Source organism: Sapajus apella, unplaced genomic scaffold (genome assembly GCF_009761245.1).
Source record: "Sapajus apella isolate SASKATOON/1434 unplaced genomic scaffold, GSC_monkey_1.0 scaffold43, whole genome shotgun sequence".
Lineage (NCBI taxonomy): Eukaryota > Metazoa > Chordata > Mammalia > Primates > Cebidae > Sapajus > Sapajus apella.
This window is the reverse complement of record NW_022436983.1, coordinates 16,922,977-16,950,455: the sequence shown is the minus strand read 5'-3', so window position 1 is coordinate 16,950,455 and position 27,479 is coordinate 16,922,977. Positions and strand designations below refer to the sequence as shown.

At 46.8% G+C, this 27,479-nt stretch overlaps 2 protein-coding genes and 1 long non-coding RNA gene across 3 annotated transcripts in view; all 3 read left to right on the top strand.

Moving 5' to 3' along the window:
• CNR2 (cannabinoid receptor 2) overlaps positions 1-12,810 on the top strand; it is a 32,666-nt gene extending 19,856 nt beyond the window's left edge. The window contains exon 2 of the mRNA XM_032300791.1: positions 11,113-12,810. Coding sequence (XP_032156682.1) covers positions 11,158-12,240 — 1,083 coding nt within the window. The 5' untranslated portion in view covers positions 11,113-11,157 and the 3' untranslated portion in view covers positions 12,241-12,810. The remainder of the gene's footprint in view (positions 1-11,112) is intronic.
• On the top strand, positions 4,981-18,153 carry LOC116566453. Its single transcript, XR_004275866.1, has 2 exons — positions 4,981-5,061; positions 18,082-18,153. It is a non-coding gene; the product is annotated as an uncharacterized LOC116566453 (long non-coding RNA).
• A 2,210-nt stretch (positions 18,154-20,363) lies between these two features.
• The window catches only part of FUCA1 (alpha-L-fucosidase 1), an 18,287-nt gene continuing 11,171 nt past the window's right edge, over positions 20,364-27,479 (top strand). Inside the window, exons 1-3 of the mRNA XM_032300790.1 lie at positions 20,364-20,855; positions 21,883-22,017; positions 23,837-23,974. Coding sequence (XP_032156681.1) covers positions 20,455-20,855; positions 21,883-22,017; positions 23,837-23,974 — 674 coding nt within the window. The 5' untranslated portion in view covers positions 20,364-20,454. The remainder of the gene's footprint in view (positions 20,856-21,882; positions 22,018-23,836; positions 23,975-27,479) is intronic.

The window sequence follows — 27,479 nt, the reverse complement described above, 5'->3', positions numbered from 1 at the left end:
AAATAATAACAGTAAGATTCTTGCAGGGTTGTTTGAGATTTAAATGAGTTAATGTGTAGAAAGTGCCAAGCACTCATCAGTATCCCCCAATCTTCTTTTCAAATGGCAATATTGGGACAAGAGAGAGTAGGTGGCTTCTCAATAGAGCCAGGTGGTGCCAGTGCCAGGGCTCAAACCCTGAGCACCTGATTCCGAACTCGGGACCCTTTTCTCTCCACCACATCCAACACTCTTGATAATTCACTCAGGCAACCAAGCTCCTGCTTAATTAGTTTTAAATAATTATTTAATCTGCACATACAGAATATAGGGATTAGTTTTCCCATTCACAGAGGAAGAAACTGAAGCTCAGAGAGTTTGAGTAACTTTCCCCAAGGTCACACAACCTATCAGTGGCTGACCTGAGATTTGAACCCAGTGATGTTTCGCTCTAAAGCCTTGGCACTTAACCTTGACTAAAGTGGAAGGAGACCTTAGACATCATTTAGCTCAGCTTTGCCCAGGAGGCAGGCTGGAATTGATGATGGAGAAGGAAGGTCCAGGGAAGGTCCAGGGAGAATGAATGAATCGAGACAGCCTGGATGGGGGTGATGAATGCTAAGTGGATAGCAGGCTGAGGATGGAATCCATCAGCCCCACAGGGAAGACTGAGTTTCTTTGATAACCCATAGACATTTGAGAAGGGAACCATAGAGGAGACCTAAATAAGAATCCTTTGATCTTAACCTATAAATCAGACATTCTTTCGTTTTTTGTTTGTTTGTTTGTTTGAGACAGAGTCTTACTCTGTCGCCCAAGCTGGAGTGCAATGGCGCAATCCCTGCTCGCTGCCACCTCCACCTCCCAAGTTTAAGTGATTCTCCTGCCTGCCTCCCAAGAAGCTGGGATTATAGGCACCCACCACCATGCCCAGCTAATTTTTGTATTTTTAGTAATAATGGGGTTTCATCATGTTGGCTGGGCTGGTTTCGAACTCCTGACCTCAAATGATCCTCTCACCTCGTCCTCCCAAAGTGCTGGGATTACAGGTGTGAGCCACCATGCCCAGCCTACACATTCTTTCCTAAAAGGACTGGAGGTGCCTACATCACAAATTGGGGCAGTCAAAATAAAAGCAAAGCATTAGAAACCACTAAAAGGGGCCGGACGCCGTGGCTAACGCCTGTAATCCCAGCACTTTGGGAGGCCGAGGCAGGTGGATCATGAGGTCAGGAGTTCGAGACCAGCCTGACCAACATGCTGAAACCCTGGCTCTACTAAAAATACAAAAAAATTAGCTGGGCGTGGTGGTGCTTTCCTGTAATCCCAGCTATTCTGGAGGCTGAGGCAGGAGAATCTCTTGAACCCAGGAGGTGGAGGTTGCAGTGAGCCGAGATTGTGCCACTACACTCCAGCCTGGGCAACAGATCGAAACTCTGTCACCAAAAGAAAAAAAAAGAAACCACTAAAAGGAGCAATAAATAAATCAGGAACTAACCTTGAATGGCCCTGTAGCTGCACTTCCACACTGCATTTAGCTCTGGGCTTGCTGGCAGCCAAAGGAAAAAGCAGCACTAAAGTGGGTCTGAAGAAGCCTGCTTTTCTCCTAATAGACATTCATGGATTCCATAAATCCATTTTAAATATTTAAGTGCTTACTTTGTGCCAGGTTTCATTCCAGTTCGGGTGCTGGAAACCCCAGGAGGAATTTATTAAAGGAACTGACTCAGGAAACAACCCCTTTGGCAGCCCTTTTCATCTCTCCTCTAGGAAAGCTTCCCTATTTTGCCTTCCATCAATAAACCTCCCCTGGGACCTATATTGCTAGAGAGACTTTAAGTTCCCTCGCTGCCCAGTGCTGTCCCACCTCCCCTGCCAAACCCATTTTAGAAGTGACTGTCCTGGTGCTCTGTTCACAAGGTCAAGAGCCTGGGCAGGCACCATCCTTCTAGTTCACAGTCTGCTTCAGGGCTGCTTGTGGTTCCAATCTCTTTCTGCAAGTCTGGTTCTCCAGGCCAGGAGCACTAGGGTGAGAACCATGGTGAGGTTCAGGGGGCACGAGGACTTGGAGTAAGGAGAAGTGTCTGCCATGGGCTTGGGATTGAGGAGTGGGAGCCTGAGGCCGTCGAATTGCCTTGCCTGGCTGGGCTGAGTTTCACCTCCCCAAGACTGCTCTGCTCAGCTCTGGCTCCTCATCAAAAGACCTCCACCGAGAGTCTACTGTGAGCCTGACATTGTGCTAAGACACTTTTCAGGGCAAGTGCGATACAAAGATGACTCCACTCCCAGACTCACAGTCCAGGAAGCAAGATGTGGAATGGACACAAATAATACGAGGTAGACAGTTCTGTGCGGTAGGACTCAACAAGGGGAGACCAGAGGATGCTTCTTGGAGGAGGTGGCTTTTGATATCAAAGTAGATATAAAAAGAGGTAAGATTTGGGCTTTCTTTTTTTTTTTTTTTTTTTCTGAGACAGAGTTTTGCTCTTCTTGCCCAAGCTGGAGTGCACTGTCGTGATCTCAGCTCACTGCAACCTCTGCCTCCCGGATTCAAGAGATTCTTCTGCCTCAGCCTCTCAAGTAGCTGGGATTACAGGCACCCATCACCACACTCAGCTAATTTTTTTTGGTATCTTTAGTAGAGACGGAGTTTCACCATGTTGGCCAGGCTTGCCTCAAACTCCTGACCTCAGATGATCCACCCGCCTTGGCCTCTCAACGTGCTGAGATTACAGGTATGAGCCACTACGCCCAGCCTGACTTGTGTTTTCGGTATTCATGGATTCACACACGCACACACACACACACACAAACAAAGACTGGGGCAAAAAAAACCCATAGTCTACAGCCCCAAACTCCAGAAAAACTTTATTGCAACTGCAATCAAGAGTTACAAACAACAGGCTGGGCGTGTTGGCTCACGCCTGTAATCCAAGCACTTTGGAGGCCAAGGTGGGCAGATAACCTGAGGTCGGGAGTTCAAGACCAGCCTGACCAACATGGTGAAACCCCGTCTTTTAAAAAAAAAAGAGTTACAAACAACAGAGGGAGGCCAGGCACAGTGGCTCACACCTGTAATCCCAACACTTTGGGGAGGCTGAGGTGGGCAGATCACTTGAAGTCAGGAGTTCGAGACCAGGCTGGCCAACGTGGTAACCCTGTCTCTACTAAAAATACAAAAATTAACCAGGTGTGGTGGCTCACGCCTGTAATCCCAGCTACTTGGGTGACCAAGGCATGAGACTCACTTGAACCTAGGAAGTCGAGGTTGTAGTGAGCTGAGATCACCCCACTGCACTCCAGCCTGGGCAGCAGAAAAAGAATCTTTCTCCAAAAAAAAAAAAAGAAGAAGAAGAAGAACAGAGGGGAACTAGGAGAAGAAATGTGAAAGGAAAGCCCCATGACACCCTTCCTATGACTGGACACAGAAGCAGGGGCCCAGCCAGCTGGGGAGCAGGTCAAGAGGGCCTCCTTGGTCTATTTCTGATGGGTCATTCTTGCAAGTTGAACAGGTTTTGCAAAATGTGATGATTTGTCCTCAGTGGTGGTAAAGTATCAGCTGAAATTAAGTAGGGATTGTTCCATCTGCCTCAGCTCTCGGGCAAAGGTCAGGCATGACTGGAGCACAGAATGCTTTTTTTTCCTTCTTTTCTTTTTTGATTTTTTTGAGACAGAGTCTCACTCTGTTGCCCAGGCTGGAGTGAGTGGCACGATCTCGGCTCACTGCAACCTCCGCCTCCAGGGTTCAAGTGATTCTCCTGGCTCAGCCTCCTGAGTAGCTGGGACTACAGGCATCTGCCACCATGCCTGGCTAATTTTTGTGTTTTTAGTAAAGATGGGGTTTCACCATATTGGCCAGGCTGGTCTCGAACTCCTGACCTTGTGATCTGCCCACTTCAGCCTCCCAAAGTGCTAGGATTATAGGTATGAGACACCGTGCCTGGCCTCATTTTTTTTTTTTTTTTTTTTCAGACAGGGTCTCACTCTGTAAGCCAGGCTGGAGCAAAGTGGCACAATCACTGCCTGCTGAAGCCTTAACTTCCTGGGCTCAAATGATTGTCCTGCCTCAGCCTCTGAAGTAGCTGGGACTGCAGACATGCACCACTGTACCCAGCTAAGTTGTGTATTTTTTGTAGAGGCAGAGTTTTGCTATGTTGGCCAGGCTGGTCTTGAATTCCTGGGCTCAAATGATCCACCTGTCTCCACCTTCCAAAGTGCTGGGATTACAGGCCTAAGCCACCATGCCTGGCACAGAATCCTGTAAGAATCCTATAAACTAACTCTATTAAGCATCTCCTGCCTTTGATTAGATACCACTGCAAACCAGGCACAGTGCCATGAATTTGGTAAACTTCTATCATTATCTGTATGATCATGTGATATGGATAGTATCTCTTCCAGTTTACAAATGAACGAAACGGAGGCTCAGAGAGGTGCAGTAACTTGCCCAACGTCACACAGCCTGAAAGTTGCAGAGCTGAATTTGAATCCAGGAAGGTCTGGTTCCCAAACCTGTAACATTATCATCCAACTTGCTAAGTTTCCTGGAGGAGACCTTGGGAATCACCCCATCAACCCAGCTGCTTTGAAAATGAGAAAAGAAAGGCCCAGATGTTCAGACAAGATGGCTCATGTCTATAATGCCAATATTTTGGGAAGCTGAGGGGGAAGGACTGCTTGAAGCCAGGAGTTTGAGACCAGCCTGAGCAACATAGCAAGACCCTATCTACAATTTTTTAATAAAAATTAAGAAAAGAAAAGAAAGGCCTTAGATAGGAGAAGCGACCTGCCCAAAGTCACTCGGTAGCAGGACAAGCACTAGAACCTAGAGCTCCCTATTCCCAGCTGGAGATAAAAACGATGAAGCTCCGGGAGCAGTGGCTCAAGCCTGTAATCCCAGCACTTTGGGAGGCCGAGGCGGGTGGATCACGAGGTCAAGAGCTCGAGACCATCCTGGTCAACATGGTGAAACCCCGTCTCTACTAAACTACAAAAAATCAGCTGGGCATGGTGGCGCGTGCCTGTAATCCCAGCTACTCAGGAGGCTGAGGCAGGAGAATTGCCTGAACCCAGGAGGCGGAGGTTGTGGTGAGCCGAGATTGCGCCATTGCACTCCAGCCTGGGTAATATGAGTGAAACTCCGTCTCAAAAAAAAAAAAAAAAAAAAAGCGATGAAGCTGTGGCATCCAATCTCAGCTTCGAATTGCATGTGTGGTACCACAGGCAGGGCATCATTCTCCTCCTTGCCTCCAGCTCCGAGAGATTTAAACACAGCAGCAACGGGGGGCCAGCTGCTACTGTGGCTTCTTTCACTTCACACTTTCACTTCAGGTTAGAAAAAACCCCAGGCACATCTTTTTCTGAGCAGTTTTCTCAGGTCCCAAGGTTCCCTTCCCAGATGCTCGATTTGATCCAAGCTCCAGGCTATAGCCCCTAACACCAACCCAACCCCACCTTGGATGCCCCCTGTGGAAAGTGACAACACGTGGTTTCTGCACAGTGGTATTTTTGTTAGGTGAAGAAAGCACTTGGTCATGGTGGTTCACTTTCTTTTCTTTCTTTTTTTTTTTTCTTTGAGACAGTCTGCTTCTACTGCCCAGGCTGGAGTGCAGTGGTGCAATCTTGGCTCACTGCAACCTCTGCCTCCTGGATTCAAGTGATTCTCATGCCTCAGCCTCCCGAGTTGCTGGGATTATAGGCACCTGCCACCACTCCCAGCTAACTTTTGTAATTTTAGTAGAGACAAAATTTCACCATGTTGGCCAGGCTGGTCTCAAATTTCTGACTTCAAGTGATTCACCTGCCTCAGCCTCCCAGAGTGCTGGGATTACAGGCGTGAGCCACTGAACTTGGTCTTTTTTCTTTTTTAATCAGGCAGCTCAGAGTAGGTTGAGAGAGACTCTCACTTCCCTTTTACTCTTATGTCTATACAAAATGTTTCTGCATGCATCAGTGATTTTTTTTTTTTTTGAGACGTAGTTTTGCTCTTGTTACCCAGGCTAGAGTGCAATGGCGCGATCTCGGCTCACCGCAACCTCCGCCTCCTGGGTTCAGGCAATTCTCCTGCCTCAGCCTCCTGAGTAGCTGGGATTACAGGCACGCGCCACCATGCCCCGCTAATGTTTTGTATTTTTAGTAGAGACGGGGTTTCACCATGTTGACCAGGATGGTCTCGATCTCTTGACCTCGTGATCCACCCGCCTCGGCCTCCCAAAGTGCTGGGATTACAGGCTTGAGCCACCGCGCCCGGCCGCCATGTTGCTTCTTAAGCTGGTCTTGAACTCCTGGGCTCAAGCAATCCTCCTGCCTTGGACTTCCAAAGTGCCAGGATTTCAGGCATGAGCCACTGTGCCCAGTCTCTACTTTGGGTTTTTGTTTTTTTTTTTTTTTTTTTTTTTTAAGGCGAAGTCTCACTCTGTTGTCCAGGCTAGAGTGCAGTGGCGTGATTTTGGCTCACTACCACCTCTGCCTCCCAGGTTTAACCAATTCTCCTGCCTCTGTGTCCTGAGTAGCTAGGACTACATGTGTGCACCAAAATGCCCAGCTAATTTTTGTGTTTTTAGTAGAGACAGGGTTTCACCGTGTTGGCCAGGCTGGTCTCGAACTCCTGACCTCATGATCCACTTGCCTCGGCCTCCCAAAGTGCTGGGATTACAGGTGTGAGCCACTGTGCCTGAGTCTCCACTTTGTTTTCATACCCTCTAAATTACTTACTATTATCATTGTCAATTTATGAAAGCATTTGCTTTTCTTTACTTATATATTCGTCAACTTACTTGCTAGCTATTCTTCTTCTCTTCCCTTTGGGTTGAAGTTCCTTCTAAAATGCACATCTTTAGATGATGCTTCAGTGAAGATTTGTTAGTAAATGATTTTCTTTAAAATTTTTTAGACCTCATTCTTGAATGATAGTTTAGCTAGGTATAAAATTCTAGACTGAGTTTTCTCTTTATCTTTTGGCTTCTATTGCTGCTACTCAGAAATCTTCTTTTAAAATTAATTATACTTCTTGGCCGGGCGCGGTGGCTCAAGCCTGTAATCCCAGCACTTTGGGAGGCCGAGGCGGGTGGATCATGAGGTCAAGAGATCGAGACCATCCTGGTCAACATGGTGAAACCCTGTCTCTACTAAAAAAATACAAAAACATTAGCTGGGCATGGTGGTGTGTGTCTGTAATCCCAGCTACTCAGGAGGCTGAGGCAGGAGAATTGCCTGAACCCAGGAGGCGGAGGTTGCGGTGAGCCGAGATCGCTCCATTGCACTCCAGCCTGGGTAACATGAGTGAAACTCTGTCTCAAAAAAAATAAAATAAAATAAAATTAAATTAAATTAATTATACTTCTTTTACAGGTCATTTGTCTTTTCAATCTTACTGCCTTATATTTTTGTCTTTGGTATTCTGATATGTATGCTATATGATATACATGAATGTGGAATATGTTTTTTAAAATTCTGCTTGGGGCTTGGCATGGTGGCTCACACCTGTAATCCTAGCACTTTGGGAGACCAAGGTGGGCATGTCACTTGAGGCCAGGAGTTCAAGCCCAGCCTGGCCACTATGGCAAAACCTCATTTCTACTAAAAATACAAAAGTTAGCTGGGCATGGTGGCACACACTTGTAGCCCCAGCTATGTCAGGAGGCTGAGGCTGGAGAATCACTTGAACCTGGGAACTCTGTCCCAAAAAAAAATTCTGCTTGGGGTTCTCTGTGATTTTTAAATCTGAATAGTCATATTTCTCATGGATCCTGAATAATTCTTTTTGTTGTTATTGAGGCAGGGTCTCATCCTGTTGCCCAGGCTGGTGTCCAATGGCATGATCATGGCTCATTGCAGCCTTGACCTCCCTGGGCTCAGATAATTCTCCCACCTCAGCCTCCCAAGTAGCTGAGACTACAGGCATGCACCACCATGCCCAGCTAATTTTTATTTTTTTTTGTAGAGATGGGGTTTTCCCATGTTTCCCAGGCTGGATGGATAATTCTTTTCTACTGTCTCTTTAACTACTGCCCACCACCAATTTTCTCTATTTATCCATGCTAACATTCCACTGAGATATAAAGCTTTTTATTCAATCCTTTGTGTTTCTTAACTTCTCTTTCTTTTTCTTTTTTTTTTTTTCTCTCTCTCTCTCTCTTTTTTTTTTTAAGTTCACTATACTAAATCAGCATTCCTGGATCTTAACTTCTCTTTCTAATTTTCCATCCCTTCCTCTCCTTGTTCTGCATTGTGAGAAATTTCTTCCAATCTTCTTTTTTTATTTTGAGATGGAATTACACTATTATTGCCCAAGCTGGCGTGCAGTGGTGGGATCTCAGATCACTTCAACCTTCGCCTCCTGGGTTCAAGTGATTCTCCTGCCTCAGCCTCCTGCATAGCTGGGATTACAGGCATCTATTACGATGCCCAGCTAATCTTTTTTCTTTGAGACAGAGTCTCCTCTGTCACCAGGCACCAGGCTGGAGTGCAGTCGCGCAATCTTGACTCACTGCAACCTCCGCCACCTGGGTTCAAGCAATTCTCCTGCCTGAGCCTCTCGAGTGGCTGGAACTACAGGCACACACCACTACACCCAGCTATTTTTTTGGCATTTTTAGTAGGGATGGGGTTTCACTGTGTTGTCCAGGATAGTCTGGATCTCTTGACCTCATGATCCGCCCACCTTGGCCTCCCAAAGTGCTGGGATTACAGGCATAAACCACCAAACCCAGCCTAATTTTTGTATTTTTACTAGAGACAGGGTTTTACCATGTTAGCCAGGCCAAACTGCTAACCTCAAACTGCTAACCTCAGGTGATCCACCCGCCTCAGCCTCTGAAAGTGCTGGGATTACAGGCGTGAGCCACCAAGCCCAGCCACAGATCTACTTTCTAGATCAATGCTTTTCAATTGTTCTGTTTTGCTCTTTAACTCATCCCTTAAGGATTTCTTTTTTTTTTTTGAGACGGAGTTTCGCACTTGTTACCCAGGCTGGAGTGCAATGGCGCGATCTCGACTCACCGCAACCTCCGCCTCCTGGGTTCAGGCAATTCTCCTGCCTCAGCCTCCTGAGTAGCTGGGATTACAGGCACGCGCCACCATGCCCAGCTAATTTTTGTATTTTTAGTAGAGACGGGGTTTCACCATGTTGACCAGGATGGTCTCGAGCTCTTGACCTCATGATCCACCCGCCTTGGCCTCCCAAAGTGCTGGGATTACAGGCTTGAGCCACCGCGCCCAGCCAGGATTTCTTTTTCAATGATTTTATTTTTCACTTCCAGAAATTCTACCTGAATCTTTTTCAGATCTACGCAGAAACAATCTCTCATTCTGTACTCATGTTTTTAATTCTTTATTGTTTTCATGTCAAACATATTTTTATAAGGTATACCCAAGAATTATACGAAGTTCTTGAAAGTGTGATTCTACTGTCTGATGTTTCTGCTAACTCTTGCTCATGTTTTCTTTTTTTTTTTTTTTTTTCTAAGATAGGGTATCCTCATGTTGGCCAGGCTGGTCTCAAACTCCTGACCTCAAGTGATCTGCCCACCTTGGCCCCCCAAAGTCCTGGGATTATAGGTGTGAGCCACCATGCTTGGGCTGCTCATGTTTTCTTAGGCATTTTGCATTGTGAGCTCAAATTTCATAGACCTTTATATGTGGTACTCCTATGCAACCTGTTTATAAAGTAAATTGCTCTAAATAAATGATTAGTTTGCTTTCTAATAACAAACCATATAATATTTAGGTTCCTGAGGGTTTTTGTCTTCAATATTTGAGACATAGACTAAAAAATTACTTATTATTGACATTCAGATTTAACTGGGCTCCTATATTTTATCTAGTATAAAATGTTTTGGCCAGACGCAGTGGCTCAAGCCTGTAATTCCAGTATTTTCGAAGGCTGAGGTGGGTGGATCACCTCAGATCAGGAGTTCAAGACCAGCCTGGCCAACATGGTGAAACCTGGTCTCTTTTTTTTTAAAGATGGGGTTTCACCATGATGGCCAGGCTGGTCTTGAACTCCTGACCTCAGGTGATCCACCCACCTCAAAGCATTAGGATTACAGGCGTGAGCCACTATGCCTGGCTTTTTTTTTTTTTTTTTTTTTGGTCTTTTTCTTTTGCCCACCTGCAACTGTCTTGATCGAGTTATAGAAACCTGGCCTCTACTAAAAGTACAAAAATTAGCCAGGTGTGGTGGGCATCTGTAGTCCCAGCTACTCGGGAGACTGAGGCAGGAAAATCACTTGTACCTGGGAGGCGGAGGTTGTAGTGAGCCTAGATCATGCCACTGCACTCCAGCCTGGGTGACAAAGCAACACTCTGTCTCAAAAATAAGTAAATAGGCCTGGCGCGGTGGCTCACGCCTGTAATCCCAGCACTTTGGGAGGCTGAGGTGGGCAGATCACAAGATCAGGAGTTCCAGACCAGACTGACCAACATGGTGAAACCCTGTCTCTACTAAAAATACGAAAATTAGCCAGTCATGGTGGTGTGCGCCTATAATCCCAGCTACTCAGGAGGCTGAGGCAAGAAAATCACTTGATCACTTGAACCCAGGAGGCGGAAATTGCAGTGAGCCAAGATAGCGCCATGCATTCTAGCCTGGGCAACCGAGTGAGACTCTGTCTCAAATACATAAATAAATGATAAATAAATAAATAAAATTGTTTAATCTTCCGTAGTTTATCTTCCCATCACTTAGTATGAAGCCAAATTAATATTTCCCATCCCCATATAGTACTTCAGTACTTTACTTCCCAAAATTGGCAAATAAACAAAACAAAATGTAAAAAAGAAAAAACCTCAACCTTATCACTCTGATTCTATTTCTTCTTGGTTTTGACCGTTTGGGATTTCCCTTGCTTCAAAAGGAAGTCTTAGGATTAGTCTTTTGGAAAACAAAAGGCCAAAAAATTTACAGGTCATTTCTGCTTGTTGCATTCTTACATACCTTCCCCTGAGGCAGCCAGGACAGATCTGGCTTCCCGCTTGGATGGAGAAAGGGCAAAATACAGGGGAACAAAACAGAAACTGATTTTCAAACATAGAATCCATCCATATAGGTAGCAGTTTGGCTACAGTCAGTTATCAGGTGAGATCATTCTTGTGCTTACTGAAAAAGATTATTTTCTTCTCATTGTACTGCAGCAAAGCCTTCTAGACAAGCTCAGTGGAATCTGAAGGGCCCATCCCATGGAGGGATGCTGGGTGACAGAGGTAGCCAATGGCTCCATGGATGGCTTGGACTCCAACCCTATGAAGGATTACATGATCCTGAGTGGTCCCCAGAAGATAGCTGTTGCAGTGTTGTGCACTCTTCTGGGCCTGCTAAGTGCCCTGGAGAACGTGGCTGTGCTCTATCTGATCCTGTCCTCCCACCGGCTCCGCCGGAAGCCCTCATACCTATTCATTGGCAGCTTGGCTGGAGCTGACTTCCTGGCCAGTGTGGTCTTTGTATGCAGCTTTGTGAACTTCCATGTTTTCCATGGTATGGATTCCAAGGCTATCTTCCTGCTGAAGATTGGCAGCGTGACCATGACCTTCACAGCCTCTGTGGGCAGCCTGCTGCTAACCGCTGTTGACCGCTACCTCTGCCTGTGCTACCCACCTTCCTACAAAGCTCTACTCACCCGTGGGAGGGCACTGGTGACCCTGGGCATCATGTGGGTCCTCTCAGCACTAGTCTCCTACCTGCCCCTCATGGGATGGACTTGCTGTCCTAGGCCCTGCTCTGAGCTTTTCCCACTGATCCCCAATGACTACCTGCTGGGCTGGCTCCTGTTCATCGCCTTCCTCTTTTCTGGAATCATCTATACCTACGGACATGTTCTCTGGAAGGCCCATCAGCATGTAGCCAGCTTGGCTGGGCACCAGGACAGGCAGGTGCCAGGAATGGCCCGAATGAGGCTGGACGTGAGATTGGCGAAGACCCTGGGGCTGGTGCTGGCTGTGCTCCTCATCTGTTGGTTCCCAGTGCTGGCCCTCATGGTCCACAGCCTGGCTGCTACACTCAGCGACCAGGTCAAGAAGGCCTTCGCCTTCTGCTCCATGCTGTGCCTTGTCAACTCCATGGTCAACCCTGTCATCTATGCTCTGCGGAGTGGGGAAATCCGCTCCTCTGCCCATCACTGCCTGGCACGCTGGAAGAAGTGCATGAGGGACCTTGGGTCAGAGGCAAAAGAAGAAGCCGCAAGGTCCTCAGTCACAGAGACAGAGGCTGATGGGAAAATCACTCCGTGGCCAGATTCCAGAGATCTAGACCGCTCCCATTGCTGATGAGGCGTCTTCCCAATTTAAACAAATCAAGTCAGAAACCAGTTCACTCCCAGGAGGAGAGAGAGGGGTCTTGGCACTCTCATCCTACTTGGACCAGCCTCAGGCACCTAGACACAGATCCCTTTTTGCTGATGAGTGTTGGGACTGACTCCTGGAAGGCAACCTGGCCATGCCTACCTGTGCAGTCTGTTGGATGGGTAGGGCCCACGAGGAGTAGCCAGGTGAGCGAGACGCAAAGGGCCTGGGACAGGCTCAGTAAGAGTCAGGTCAGGCTTCGTGCCTGCATCCTCCAGAGATCACAGGAGCCAGAGAGAGCCTCCAGGTCCAGCAATGGGGGATTTGGGAGAAATCTGAGAAGAATGGATTGTCCTCTTGGGAAGTCAGGGTATCAGATGGGATGGACAGCCAGGTCTTCTTCCTGCCTAATTGTCAAGGCCTCCTTGGCTCCGGAGCTATGAAAGGCCCCATTTTCAGGTCACCCTTGCCACTAAGGACCAAGAATTATGCTGTGATGAGGATCAAGGGTGTTGACTTGCTTCTTTCAGAGATAAACGACAAGCCTTCAGTTCAGGGCATCATGTTGTTTGGGTGAGGACCCTCTCTGATATCCTAATAATCCCCACCCACAGCCCCTATAACCTTAGGTTCCTGGAAATACAGAGGAGGCTGGGATACCTTGAGACATAAAAATCTTCAGAAAATTTTTTGAACCTCTGACGTCCTTCCAGCAGCAGTCCTGGGGGTGCTGCTTGAAGCAGGCAACGTCCTAGTCCAGCCTAACTCTAAGAAAAAGGAAGATATTCACAAAGATTGTATACATCCCCAAACTGTTCCCCATCTCCCTCCAATTCAGCTCCCTTACCTCCTCCACACCCCTATAACATATAAATTCCCTTCCTATATGCCAGGTATGAGGCTGACATTCCAGTCCACTGACCACAGCTAGAATATAACTCCATGCTTTTAAAGATCTAGGGGCTGGGCCCAGTGGCTCATGCCTGTAATCCCAGCACTTTGGGAGGCCAAGGCAGGTGAATCACCTGAGGTCAGGAGTTTGAGACCAGCTTGACCAATATGGTGAAACCCTATCTCTACTAAAAAGACAAAAATTAGCCAGGCATGGTGGCAGGTGCCTCTAGTCCCAGCTACTTGGGAGGCTGAGACAAGAGAATTGCTTGAACCCGGGAGGTGGAGGTTTCGGTGAGCTGAGATCGCACTACCACACTCCAGTCTGGGCGACAGAGTAAGACTCTGTCTCAAAAAAATAAAATAAAATAGATCTCAGGGTACCCATTTTTCATGTTAGGGAGGCTGGGTTCCTCCCAGAGTAGCCTAAAACAGCTGACAAGAGAAATTGTTGGTGGCAGGAGGATTGCAGAGGAATTCTGATGTAGTTATTTGAGACCAAAGATGGAATAAAGTGAAAGATATTGGTTAAACATGTCTTTATTTAATACTTTTTTTTTTTTGAGACAAAGTCTCGCTCTGTCATCAGGCGCCAGGCTGGAGTGCAGTGGCACAATCTCAGCTCACTGCAGCCTCTGCCTCCTGGATTCAAGCAATTCTCCTGCCTCAGCCTCCTGAGTAGCCAGGACTGCAGGTGTGTGCCACCACGCCCAGCTAATTTTTTGTATTTTAGTAGAGACGGGGTTTCGCCATGTTGGCCAGGATGGTCTCGATATCTTAACCTCGTGATCCGCCCACCTTGGCCTCCCAAAGTGCTGGGATTACAGGTGTGAGCCACAGTACCTGGCCTCATTTAATACTTTTAAGACAAAGTATCCACGAGCCATTCACCTACCCATTCATCTCATAAACCTGAGCCAGGCTCTGTGCAGGGTCCTGAGTACCCAGCCATAAATGAGACTGTGCCCCTGTCTCATGGGGCTTACAGTCTCTATCTGCTTGCAGGACGGCCAATAAGTCAATAAAGAAGGTAACTGCAGGTGGTACAACAAAGGAAATCTGCAGGTCATGTAATAGGGATTAACTGAGTTAACTCAATTAATGGTAGGGTAGAGCTACTATGTGCTCTGGTCATACAAACCGGCTCACTTTTATTGAGCCTTTACTATGTGCCAGGCAGCTGGCTAAGTGCTTTTAAATGCCTTATTTCACTTTTGCAAGGGTTATTGCCGAGTTTAGAATGAGGAAACCGAGACCAGCATAAGAAAATTAAATGCCAATTTATTTAGCTTCAGCTTCCGGGCGAGTTTCCATGGTCCCAGGGAAAGGGGCCAGGGAAGTCGCACCAACTTCCTGGGGCATGGGTTTTTATGGCTAGGAGGAACGAGCAACAGCTGGGTGCTCTGATTGACTCCAGGGGAGCGGGATTGAGACGGGGCGGGCCGCTATTGGTTGGCGGGTTGTTGGGCGGGTTTTCCGGTGGGCGAGCCGGCCAGGAGCCTTGCATCAGCTGGAGCCTTCCAGGGGAGTCCTGCGGCACAGCTAGGTGCTGAGTGCAGAGCCTGGTGCCGGGTGCAGACGTGGGTGTGTCCAACCTCCCGGCAAGGCAATCGGCCTTACAACTTTGTCTTTCCCAATAACCTGATAAGAAGGTCTTACTTATTTTCATTTTACAGATATGGCAACCTCAAAGATGCAAAGTCACTTGCCTAAGGTCACCCTGCTAAGTACCAAAGCTGGGGTCTCCAACCTAATTCTGCGACTTCAAACAAAGCCTGCCTTTCTTTTTTTTTTTTTTTTTTTTTTGACACTCACTCTGTTGCTCACTGCAACCTCTGCCTCCCAGGTTCAAACAATTATTTTCCTGTCTCAGCCTTTGGAGTAGCTGGGATTACGGGTGCCCGCCGCCACCCCTGGCTAATGTTTGCTTATTTTTTTTTTAAAGATTGGGTTTCACCGTGTTGGTCAGGCTGGTCTTGAACTCCCAACCTCAGGTGATCCGCCCGCCTTGGCCTCCAAAGCGCTTGGATTACAGGAGTGAGCCACCACGCCTGGCCATGTTTGCTTTTTTTTTTTTTTTTTTTTTTTTTGAGACGGAGTTTCGCTCTTTTTACCCAGGCGGGAGTGCAAGGGCGCAATCTCGGCTCACCGCAACCTCCGCCTCCTGGGTTCAAGCAATTCTCCTGCCTCAGCCTCCTGAGTAGCTGGGACTACAGGCACGCGCCACCATGCCCAGCTAATTTTTTTGTATTTTTAGTAGAGACAGGGTTTCACCATGTTGACCAGGATGGTCTCGATCTCTTGACCTCGTGATCCACCCGCCTCGGCCTCCCAAAGTGCTGGGATTACAGGCTTGAGCCACCGCGCCCGGCCCTGCATTTTTATTAGAGATAGTTTTACCATAGTGGTCAAGCTGGTCTCAAACTCCTGACCTCAGGCAATGTGGTCCACCCATGTTGGCCTCCCAAAGTGCTGGGATTACAGGTTTGAGCCACAGCGCTTGGCCAGAGCCTGCCCTCTTAACCGCTAACCTTTTGGCCTAGTTCAGTCCAATTCTGCTTGATTATTGCTCATTAGGGATAATATTAACTATCTGTAGCATCAGATTGCTGAAAAATTAACTCATCATAGATTCTCAATATACTCCATTTTATTCAATGGCCCTGTATTAATCTTCTATAATAAATTTCTACAAACCAGGTGGCTTAACACAACAGAAGTTTATTCTCTCATACATCTGGAGGCCAGAAGTCAAAATCAAGGTATGATAGGGCCCTGCTCCCTCCAAAAGTTTAAGGGGAGGATTATTCCTTGACTCTTTCAACTTCTGGTGGTCTCTGTCATTTCTTGGCTTGTGGAAACATCACTCTTACTACCTCTGCCTCTGTCTTCATATGGTATTTCCTATGTGTCTCTTGGTGACTTTTTGTTTTTGCTTTTTTTGAGACAGAGTCTCACTCTGTCGCCCAGGCTGGAGTGCAGTGGTGTGATCTTGGCTCACTGCAACCTCCGCCTCCCAGATTCAAGTGATTCTCCTGCCTCAGCCTTACAAGTAGCTGGGACTACAGGTGCCCACCACCACGCTTAGCTAATTTTTGTATTTTTAGTAGAGACAGGGTTTCACTGTCTTGCCCAGGCTGGTCTCGAACTCCTGACCTCAAGTGATCCGCCCACCTCCCCCTCCCAAAGAGCTGGGATTACAGATGTGAGCCACCACACCTGGCCTTTTTTTAAGAACACCAATCACTGGATTTGGGCCCACTCTAATCTAGTATGACTTCATCTTAATTTAACTAATTATATCTACAGAGACCATTTCCAAATAAGGTCACATTCACAGATTCCAGGTGGACAAGAAGTTTAGAGGGACACTATTCAACTCAGTATGGACCTAGGAACAAGGTCCACCCTCTGGGCTGTGTTGAGTGGCAGTCACTAGTTTACTCTCCCCCCAGGAGATGAGCTCCAGGTTTACCCCAGTGCTCAGTCAGAACCCAGCAAAGAATCGGAAGGGATCTGGTCAATATCTGTGGAACTGAACTGTTTCTGAAAAGCTCTGAAGTATGTTTTGGAAAATCAAATTTCATTTTAACCCAGACACCAATCTTTTTGTAAGGCAAAGAAATGACATAAACGTTTAAAGGTGAATTTGCATGTTTATATATTGCAATTCCTTAAAGTTGAAGCATGCCTTTATTTTTTCATCTGTGAAGTCCATTCTCATTTTAGCAGAGAAAATGTCCAAGTGTCTGGCACAAATGAACACTAAGTAAATATTTCTTTTTTTTTCTTTTTCTTTTTTTGTTCTCTGAAGTGAATGAATTGAACCAAAGAGTAAATATTTCTTGAATGAATAAAACTGGATTCTAAAAATCATTTAATTAAATGTACCTCCACACTTTCTACTTCTCTCATTTTACAGCCACACTATATTCCTGTATTTCTGTTTTTTTTTTTTTTTTTTTTTTTTTGAGACAGAGTCTCACTCTGCTGCCCAGGCTGGAGTGCAGTGGTGCAATCTTGGCTCACTGCAACCTCCACTTCCTGAGTTCAAGCAATTCTCCTGCCTCAGCCTCCCAAGTAGCTGGGATTACAGGCACATGACCCCACACCCAGCTAATTTTTGTATTTTTAGTAAAGACAGGGTTTCGACATGTTGGCCAGGCTGGTCTTGAACTCCTGACCTCAAGTGATCCACCCACCTCAACCTCCCAAAGTGCTAGGATTACAGGCTTGGGCCCATGCCCAGCTTCTATTTCTGCTTTAAGTAGAGAAGCAGAGCTTATGGAGGAGGAGAGCAAGGGTGCAAAAGGGACCTAGATATCACTGAGAACTGTCATTGTTGTTTGGTTGAGGAAATGAGCCCAGACAGTGGACAGACTTGCGCAAGGAGACAAATGAGGTGGTGTCCAGTGCCACAAACCCAGGTTTCCTAACTTCCAGTTCTGACCACTTTACATCAGTGCCTCCCACCTGTCCCTGCAGGTTCACCTTTTGGTTATGTGGATAAACAGAAATAAATGAAGATCGCAATGTCCCATTTTATCTTCCCCAAGACAAGCTCTGAAACATCAAAGACCACCATGGAAACTGATTACTAGAAAATGTGTGTGGATGGGTTTGGCTTTATTCCTAAGGTGTTCATGCTTACTGTTTTGGACAATATTGTGACAAAATCTAGCAGAAGAAGAAACAGAAGATAAAGAAAATAGCTGTGGGCTGGGTGCAGTGGCTCATGCCTATAATCCCAGCACTTTGGGAGGCCAAGGCTGGCAGATCACTTGAGGTCAGGAGTTCAAGACCCGCCTGGCCAACATGGTGAAACCCCGTTTCTATTAAAAAAATAAAAATTAGCTGGGCGTGGTGGCATGCACCTGTAATCCCAGCTACTTGGGAGCCTGAGGCAGGAGAATCGTTTGAACCTGTGAGATAGAGGTTGCACTGGGCCAAGATCACGTCGTGGCACTCCAGCCTGGGCAACAAAGCAAGACTCCATCTCAAAAAAAAGAAAAAGAAAATAGCTGTGATTCAGCAATAGTCATTGTCTCTCCTTGTCACTGACAAATGAGGAAGTGCTGGGTTCTGTCAACATAGGCTCTGACTTCTCATGAGGTGCAAGAAAGAAGCAGCATGAACAAAGGCATAAATTTCATGCCTGGAAACCTGGATTCTAGTCCCACCTCTGACCCAAACTAGCTGCATGACCTTGGGCAACCCCTAGCGCTCTCTGGGCTTCAGTTCCCTTCTGTGTACAATGGAAGGGTAGGGAAGAGGACGGGGCCTAGGATCTCCAAAGTCCCTTCCAACTCTGACATGCTGCCATTCTCTCACCTGCATGGAAACTGAGTGTGCCACGTGGGGTCATGAGACTTCTGACTTCTTCTTTTTTTTTCCTTTTTGGTGTTTTTTTTTTTTTTTGAGATGGAGTCTGGCTCTGTCGCCTAGGCTGGAGTGCAGTAGCTCTATCGCAGCTCACTGCAACATCCACCTCCCGGGTTCAAGCAGTTCTCCTTCCTCAGCCTCCCCAGTAGTTGAGATTACAGGCATGTACCATCATGCCCAGCTAATTTTTGTATTTTTAGTAGAGATGGGGTTTCACCATGTTGGTCAGGCTGGCCTCGAACTACGACCTTAGGTGATCCGCCTATCTCGGCCTTCCAAAGTGCTGGGATTACAAGTGTGAGCCACCACGCCCAGTCAGAGACTTCTGACTTCTGTATTTCCCTCGTTGATGGCCTCGCCTCCCATTTTAGCATGTGCAGCATGTACACATTGTAAAGGTAATGGAGAACTTCCCTGCCAGGCAATCGTCAGGGGGTCCTCTTGGCTCTCCACTTTCTTTTCTTTTCTTTTCCCTCCCTCCCTTCCTTCATTTCTTTCTCTCTTTGTTTCTCTCTTTCTCTCTTTTTTTCTTTCTTTCTTTTGACATTGTCTGGCTCTGTTGCCCAGACTGGAGTGCAATGGCATGATCTTGGCTTACTGCAACTTCCACCCCCCAGGTCCAAGCAATTCTCCTGCCTCAGCCTCCTGAGTAGCTGGGATTACAGGCGTGCACCATCATGCCCAGCTAGGCTCTCTACTTTCTGCCCCTGGTTTTCTAAAAATTGTCCTCTGTGGAGACCTGTGCATGGGTCTTCTTTTCCCAAGTAGAAGCTAAGCTATTTGAAATGCCTCAGAATTCCCAAAGAAAGCTCAGTAAGTACCTGACAGATGAAACGGTCACACCTGCTCCCCCTCTTTCAGTACCCACTTTTCTCCCTCCTCTCCCCTCATGTTTCCTCTCATCATCCCTCTACCTCCTTATTTCTGTCAGAGCTGTTAGATATCCTTCCAGTCTGGTGTCCCTGCCTCCAGCCTTGTGCTACAGGACAACTCAAAAGCCCCCTGTGGCTCCTTAAGTGATCACTAAATGAAACTCGTGGTCTGACTTCAGCCTAACCCTGCAGGATTGTTACAGCAAAATGGACTACTCCAGAGGCGTTATCACTGTTCAGTTCACTTCCCGGGCTCAAGAAATCCAGAGTACCCCACCTCAGCCTCCTGAATAGCTGGGACTCCAGGCTTGCATCGCCACGCCAAGCTCATTTTGTTTATTTATTTAAACGGAGTTTTGCTCTTACTGCCCAGGCTGGAGTGCAATGACACGATCTTCGCTCACTGGAACCTCTGCCTCGCGGGCTCAAGCGATTCTCCTGCCTCAGCCTCCGGAGTAGCTGGGATTACAGGCATGCGCCACTACGCCCGGGTAATTTTGTTTTGTTTTGTTTTTTTTAGTAGAGACGGGGTTTCTCCATGTTGGTCAGACTGGTCTCGAACTCTTGACCTCAGGTGATCCGCCCGCCTCGGCCTCCCAAAGAGCTGGGATTACAGACGTGAGTCACTGCGCCCAGCCTGTTTATTTTTTGTAGTGACAGGCTAGTCTTGATCGCTCAGAGCGATCCTCCCGCCTCGACTTCCCAAAGTGTTAGGATTACAGGCATGAGCCTCTGCGCCCGGTTCAATGGACTTCTTAAATGTGAGGTCTCCGCACACACTGGGCCTTCCTCACCTCCCCGATTTAACCTCGCAGTTAAGTCCCTTTTCAAGGTTTTATTCGTCCTTCAGTGAAGCGCTGTCAACGCCTCCCTGCGTTTTTCCCACTTTGAGCACCAGAGGGCGCTCCTCCAACCCGAAGAGGAAGCGACTCGGGCCAAACAGTCCGGGTTGTCCCGCCCCTTTTTCCTTCCGGGCCAATCGTTAGCCAGAGTGGGCGGAGCGCGCGCCGGGTAGCTGCGGGTTGGGAGTGGGCCGCGTCGCCGCCTGGCAGCGATGCGGGCTTCGGGGGTGAGGTCGCGGCCGGCGGGTCCCGCGCTGCTGCTGCTGCTCCTCCTCCTCCTCCTCCTCCTCGGAGCCGCCGAGTCGTTGCGTCGGGCCCGGCCACCGCGCCGCTACACCCCGGACTGGCCGAGCCTGGACTCTCGGCCGCTGCCGGCTTGGTTCGACGAGGCCAAGTTCGGGGTGTTCGTGCACTGGGGCGTGTTCTCGGTGCCCGCCTGGGGCAGCGAGTGGTTCTGGTGGCACTGGCGGGGCGAGGGGCGGCCGGAGTACCAGCGCTTCATGCGCGACAACTACCCGCCCGGCTTCAGCTACGCCGACTTCGGGCCGCAGTTCACCGCGCGCTTCTTCCACCCTGAGGAGTGGGCCGACCTCTTCCAGGCCGCGGGCGCCAAGTGAGTGTGGTCGCGGGGGGCGACACCCCTTCCCGGCTCGGGCGGCAGACGGGAGGTAGGGCTGGGCAGCCAGCCCGGGCGCGCAGCTGCCGGTCGCCTCCACGACCCCAGGGCCCGCGTGTGACCTCCTGCGGCTGCAGGAGTGAGCGTGGCACACCTGATGAGAAGGAGGAGGTGCGTCTCGCTGGGGACTGAAAAATGAAGGTTCAGGGGGATGGCGGGCTGGGAGGCCCTCGGTATCTACACCTGTGCACCGAGAGGGCTGGACTAGGCCATACCTGATGCCCCTTCCAGATTGATAGCACCATCAGGACTCCAGGGTTTCAAATCAGCGGTATGGAGCCTGGTCCTTGTTCAACTGTGAACTTGGACAAGTCACTGCAGCATCTTGTATAGTTACAGAAAGGGATTGTGTCAATTCCTTTCAGACCTAATGTCTCTAACAGGGAAAGGGAGGGGTCTGCAAACTGGCCAGAGGGATTGGTCCTCTGCCAGTTTTTTAAGGCCTCAGAGGTGAGAATGGCCGGGCTGGTCTTGAACCCCTGACCTCAGGTAATCTGCCTGCCTGCCTTGGCCTCCCAAAGTGCTAGGATTACAGGTGTGAGCCACCGTGCCTGGCCAGCAAACAACTTAGTTTTCTGTCATCTGCCATTTCCAGTAGAGACAGTAGAGATCTTTCTCCTTCAAGGCAAAGGGTGGAAGAAAGTTAATCATTTATACCAGAAGTGTTGAAGAATCAGAGAGCTAAGGTGCACTTCTTTTCCCTCACCTACTCCTTCCTTCTCTCTGGGCCTCCTCCTTCACTGGGGACGGAGGACTGGGACTTCCTCAAATCTGCTGTCATTCTTGGAGCAATTAGGGGAATTGTGACTGCAGCAGCTTCCTGGATATCACTAATAGTCACTGGTACAAGTACATTTGTTGTGATCAAGTTCTTTCAGCCATTTAAAAAGCCTCAGGCATGCTCGGCAAGTTCATTCAAGTTCACTGCCCACTTCCTTTTCTCATGTGGTTTTACTGTCCACAGGTATGTAGTTTTGACAACAAAGCATCATGAAGGCTTCACAAACTGGCCTAGTCCTGTGTCTTGGAACTGGAACTCCAAGGATGTGGGGCCTCATCGGGATTTGGTTGGTGAATTGGCAACAGCTCTGCGGAAGAGGTGGGTGTCTAGGGATGGTTACTCTGTCATTTCTTTGGATCTGGCTGTCCAGAGTTCTGTCCCTTCTCTACTCTTGTGTGTTTTCTAGGTTTGTAAAATAGCAAGTAGCCTGAAGGGCTTCTGGCCTTTGAATTATCAGTGTTTGATGCTTCACAGTTTTCACATGACCAAAGGGGACACCATTAGAGAAGTTAATGGCTGTGTCTGTTTAGATGGATACATAGCATAGACTACCATGCTACTTGATATCCTGTTTGAGGAGTAGTATCTGTTTGTATAAATCATAAAATTTGATTGGACCACAGTCATGCTTATTCATTTATGCATTGTCTATGACTGTTTTTGAGCTACAATTTGAGAGCTGAAATAGAGACCAAATGGCCTGCAAAATCTAAAATACTATCTGGACTTTTAAGAGTTTGCTGACTTGGCTGAGTGAGCATGGTGGCTCACACCTGTAATCCCAGCACTTTGGGAGGCTGAGGCAGGTGGATCATGAGATCAGGAGACCGAGTTCATCTGGCTAACATGGTGAAACCCCATCTCTATTAAAAATACAAAAAGTAGCCAGGTGTGGTGGCACAACGCCTGTAGTCCCAGCTACTCCGGAGACTGAGGCAGAAGAACCACTTGAACCTGGGAGGCAGAGTTTGCAGTGAGCTGAGATCGCATCCCTGCACTCCAGCCTGGGCGACAGAGCAAGACTCCATTTTAAAAAAAGAGTTTGCTGACTCCTGTCACCTGCTCATTTTGTTTCCCAGCACTGTGCTTTGCTTATAGTCCTGCTGTAAAACTCTGAGATGTTGATTAGATATGGACTTTAGGAGTCATGATTTGTAGCTTCCTTATATCTATCGAGTCCCTGGGTCATATGATGAAATATTTCAGTTGTTTTTTATCTGTGCCATTGCTTCTTGCATTGTAAGGTTTTTGTAACACTCACCATTCTTAACCCAAAATAAGCTTTTCTTTATGTGAAAATAGGTCATCAACCACATTTCATTTTGGGTGTGTTAAGAACTATTATGTAAATCTTAGATAAATAAAACAATAAACCTACATTCATTTCAACTATGTGGAAAATATTACTAATAATTGTTTCTGAGTAAGAGTACTTTGGATATTTTATTTTCTATTTTCCAATTTCTTTAAATATAAAATTTTATGATTAACAGGGAAGATTTTTTTAAAAACAGGACTATATGATTTTTTGTTTTGTTTTGTTTTAAGACAGAGTCTCACTCTGTCACCTAGGCTAGAGTGCAGTGGCACAGTTTCAGCTCACTGCAATCTCTACCTCCTGGGCTCAAGCCATCCTCTGACTTATTCTCCCAAGTAGCTGGGACTGCAGTCTCGCATCACCACACTCAGCTAGTTTTTAAATTTTTTGTGAAGATGAGGTCTCACTGTGTTGCCGAGGCTGGTCTCAAACTCATGGACTCAAGGGATCCTCCCACTTGAGGCTTCCAAAGTGGTGGGATTACAGGAGTGAGCCACTGCACCCAGCAGGACCATATGCTGTTGAGATAATTGACTTAACAGGTAAAAGATGGTTTAAATAACACTGGTTTAAATAACATTTTGGTGTTAAGATATTTATGTATAAAAGGTAGTTATGTGTATAATCAAAAGCATAGTAAACCCCATCATTTTGCTTAAGTGAATGGTGAATAATTTAAGGAAATGGTTTTGGATCCCATCCCTCTCTGCATGCTCTTATGGGTGAGTTTCGCTGAGATGAAAAAGTGCTAAAACTGATTTTCGTTAAAATATCTGTTCTATGCCTAATGACAGTTGCTATTCTGTTTTTCTATTTAAGGAACATGCGCTATGGACTATACCACTCCCTGTTAGAGTGGTTCCATCCACTCTATCTACTTGATAAAAAAAATGGCTTCAAAACACAGCATTTTGTTAGTGCAAAAACAATGCCAGAGCTGTATGACCTTGTCAACAGGTAAGACACAGAAATATTTTGAAATATTTTGACCTTATGACTTCTATCAATGAAATCAGATCTTTCTATATAGGATGCTGTTAGTGGAAGAGGGACGGGTATGAAAAAAAAAATCTAAAACATATCAAAATAATAAAAAGTGGTGTTTTTTTGTTTATTTTTTTTTTTTAAGATGGGGTTTCACCATGATGGCCAGGCCGGTCTTGAACTTCTGACCTCAGGTGATCCACCCACCTTGGCCTCCCAAAGTGCTAGGATTACAGGCGTGAGCCACCGCGCCCGGCCAAAGTGATGGTTTTATTAAGACAAGATATGTTATTTCCTTCTGCATTTCAGAACTTCTGTCATGTGGTCCTATTGCCTTATACTTTGAAACACTCACACAAAACCCAGGATGGTAGGAAGTCAAAATTTTAGTTCCCTTCTTGCATGCCATTTCCCTATGTCAGGACCCTGGAGAGGGGGGTGTTTGGCATAAGGCAGATTTGTGTTTGAATTCTGGCTTCTGTTACTTACAAGCCTTAAACAGAACACTCTCCTGAGCTTGATTCTCACTCTGTAAAGTGAGGATGATAACACCTTCTTTGGCCGGGTTCAGTGGCTCACCTCTGTAATCCTAGCGGAGGTGGGCAGATCACCTGAAGTCAGGAGTTCGAGACCAGCCTGGCCAACATGGTGAAACCCTGTCTCTACTAAAAATACAAAAATTAGCCGGGCATGGTGGTGCACGCCTGTAATCTCAACTGCTTGGGAAGCTGAGGAAGGAGAATTGCTTGAACCCGGGAGGTGGAGGTTGCAGTGAGCCAAGATCACGCCACTGCACTCTAGCCTGCATGATGGGAGCAAGACTCCATCTCAAATAATAATAATAATAATGCCTTCTTTGTAGGGCTTAGAATAGTAAGTGAAATGAATCTGTCATGGTGCCTGGTACAAAGTAAGGGTATTGTTATTATTACCATTATTTGTTAAACGATCACTTTCACTTAGGGATTTGTCACTAGTCTTCACCATGTTTTATTCCTAGTTTGCCTTTCTTGAGCCTGGGGACTCACAGAGGACAGTAGACCCTTAAAAATTCAAAGGCAGCTGTCTGGATTCTCACTTTAGAGCAAAGGAAAATCACCTTTAGCCAGGCACAGTGGCTCATGCCTATAATCCCAGCATTTTGGGAGGCTAAGGCAGGTGGATCACTTGAGGTCAGGAGTTCGAGACCAGCGTGGCCAACATGGTGAAACCTCATCTCCACCAAAAATGCAAAAATTAGCCAGGCATGGTGGTGCATGCCTGTAGTCCCAGCTACTTGGGAGGCTGAGGCAGGAGAATCACTTGAACCCAGGGAGCAGTTGTAGTGAGCCAAGATCGTGCTACTGCACTGTAGCCTGGGTTACAGAGCAAAACTCTGTCTCCAAAAAAAAAAAAAAAAAAAGGAAAAAAGAAAAAGAAGACCGGTCGCGGTAGCTCATGCCTATAATCCCAGCACTTTGGGAGGCTGAGGTGGGCGGATCACACACAAGGTCAAGAGATCGAGACCATCCTGGTCAACATGGTGAAACCCCATCTCTACTAAAAATACAAAACTTAGCTGGGTATGGTGGTGCACGCCTCTAGTCCCAGCTACTTGAGAGGCTGAGGCAGGAGAATTGCTTGAACCCAGGAGGCGGAGGTTGTGGTGAGCCGCGATTGAGCCATTGCACTCCAGCTTGGGTAATGAGCAAAACTCCATCTCAAAAAAAAAAAAAGAAAGAAAAAGAAAGAAAAGAAAAAAATTAACTTGTATCCAGATGACTTCTCTTAAGAAAATAGTAACAGTTGACTGTATGTGGTGGCTTACGCCTGTAATCCCAGCACTTTGGGAGGCTGAGGTGGGTGGATTATGAGGTCAGGAGTTCAAGACCAGCCTGGCCAACATGGTGAAACCCTGTCTCTGCTAAAAATACAAAAATTAGCTGGGCGTGGTAGCATGTGCCTGTAATCCCAGCTACTCTGGAGGCTGAGGCAGGAGAATTGCTTGAACCCGGGAGAGGGAGGCTGTGGTGAGCCAAGATTGTGCCACTGCATTCCAGGCTGGACAACAAAGCAAGACTCCATCTCGAAAAAAAAAAAAGAAAGAAAGAAAGAAAATAGTAACAGTTGTAAGAGACCATCAGAGGCATACACAGATTTAGACATTACTGAATCTGAAATCCCCATTCTTTTTTCTTACTTGGCTGTGTTGCCTTGAACCAACTACTTAATCTTTCAAGATCTTGATTTTTCTATCTCTGAAGTGGGGCTAATAATATATCATAGAGTCATGCGAACTAAAGAGGTAATGAGTTTAAATTGCCTAGTACAATTTCTTATACACACTAAATCACAGACCATCTGTGTGATATCTTGCCACTTAGTGATCTTCCTAGAGTTTACTTGCCTAATTATGGTGTACAGTGGACAGTTTGGCATCAGACAGATTTGTATTTGAGTTCCAGTTCCTGTTACTTACAAGCCTTGTCACCTAAAACAAATTGCCCAGCTGAGCATCAAATTCTTGCTGCTCAAATGAGAATAATAATGCTTACCATATAGGTATATACATATGTATTCATATACATGCACACAACACACATGCCTTATAAAGCTCAGAGTAATAATACACTAAAGGTACAAATGGGGCTCCAGTGGATCCCCTACAGTAGAGACTTTGGTCATTATCCACAAAAAGGCATTTTGGGAATAGTTCAAACTCTTGAAACATCTTCAAAGCAAATCTTAGTCTTACAGTCCTGAAGCACCATTTTGTTTTCTTTGCTTCCTTGAAACACCATTCTTAATTGGAATTAGTTACTGAAAGGAAGCCAAATTGCCTGTATGCTGATTACACCTCCATTTTCTAAAAAGGCATAAAGAAAAAGATTAGGCAGGCACAGTGGCTCATACCTGAAATCCCAGCACTTTGAGAAGCCAAGGCAGGTGGATCACTTGAGGCCAGGAGTTCAAGACAAGCCTGGCCAAGATGGCAAAACACAGTCTCTACTGAAAATGCAAAACTTACCCAGGTGTGGTAGTGCACACCTGGTATCCCAGCTACTTGGGTGGCTGAAGCATGAGAATCTCTTGAACCCAGCAGGCAAAGGTTGCAGTGAGCTGAGATCACAGCACTGTACTCCAGTCTGGGGAACAAAGCAAGACACTGTCTCAAAAAAAAAAGGAAGAAAGGAAAAGATCAGGAGGAAATAATACCAAAATGCTGTGTTTGTTTTATTTTATTTTAGAAAAAGATCAGGAGGAAATATACCAAAATGCTGCGTTTGTTTTATTTTTTCTTTGATCTCTGTACTTTAGGATGTATTTGTTTTAAACAGTGGTTTTATGGCCGGGCGCGGTGGCTCAAGCCTGTAATCCCAGCACTTTGGGAGGCCGAGGCGGGTGGATCACAAGGTCAAGAGATCGAGACCATCCTGGTCAACATGGTGAAACCCCGTCTCTACTAAAAATACAAAAAATCAGCTGGGCATGGTGGCGC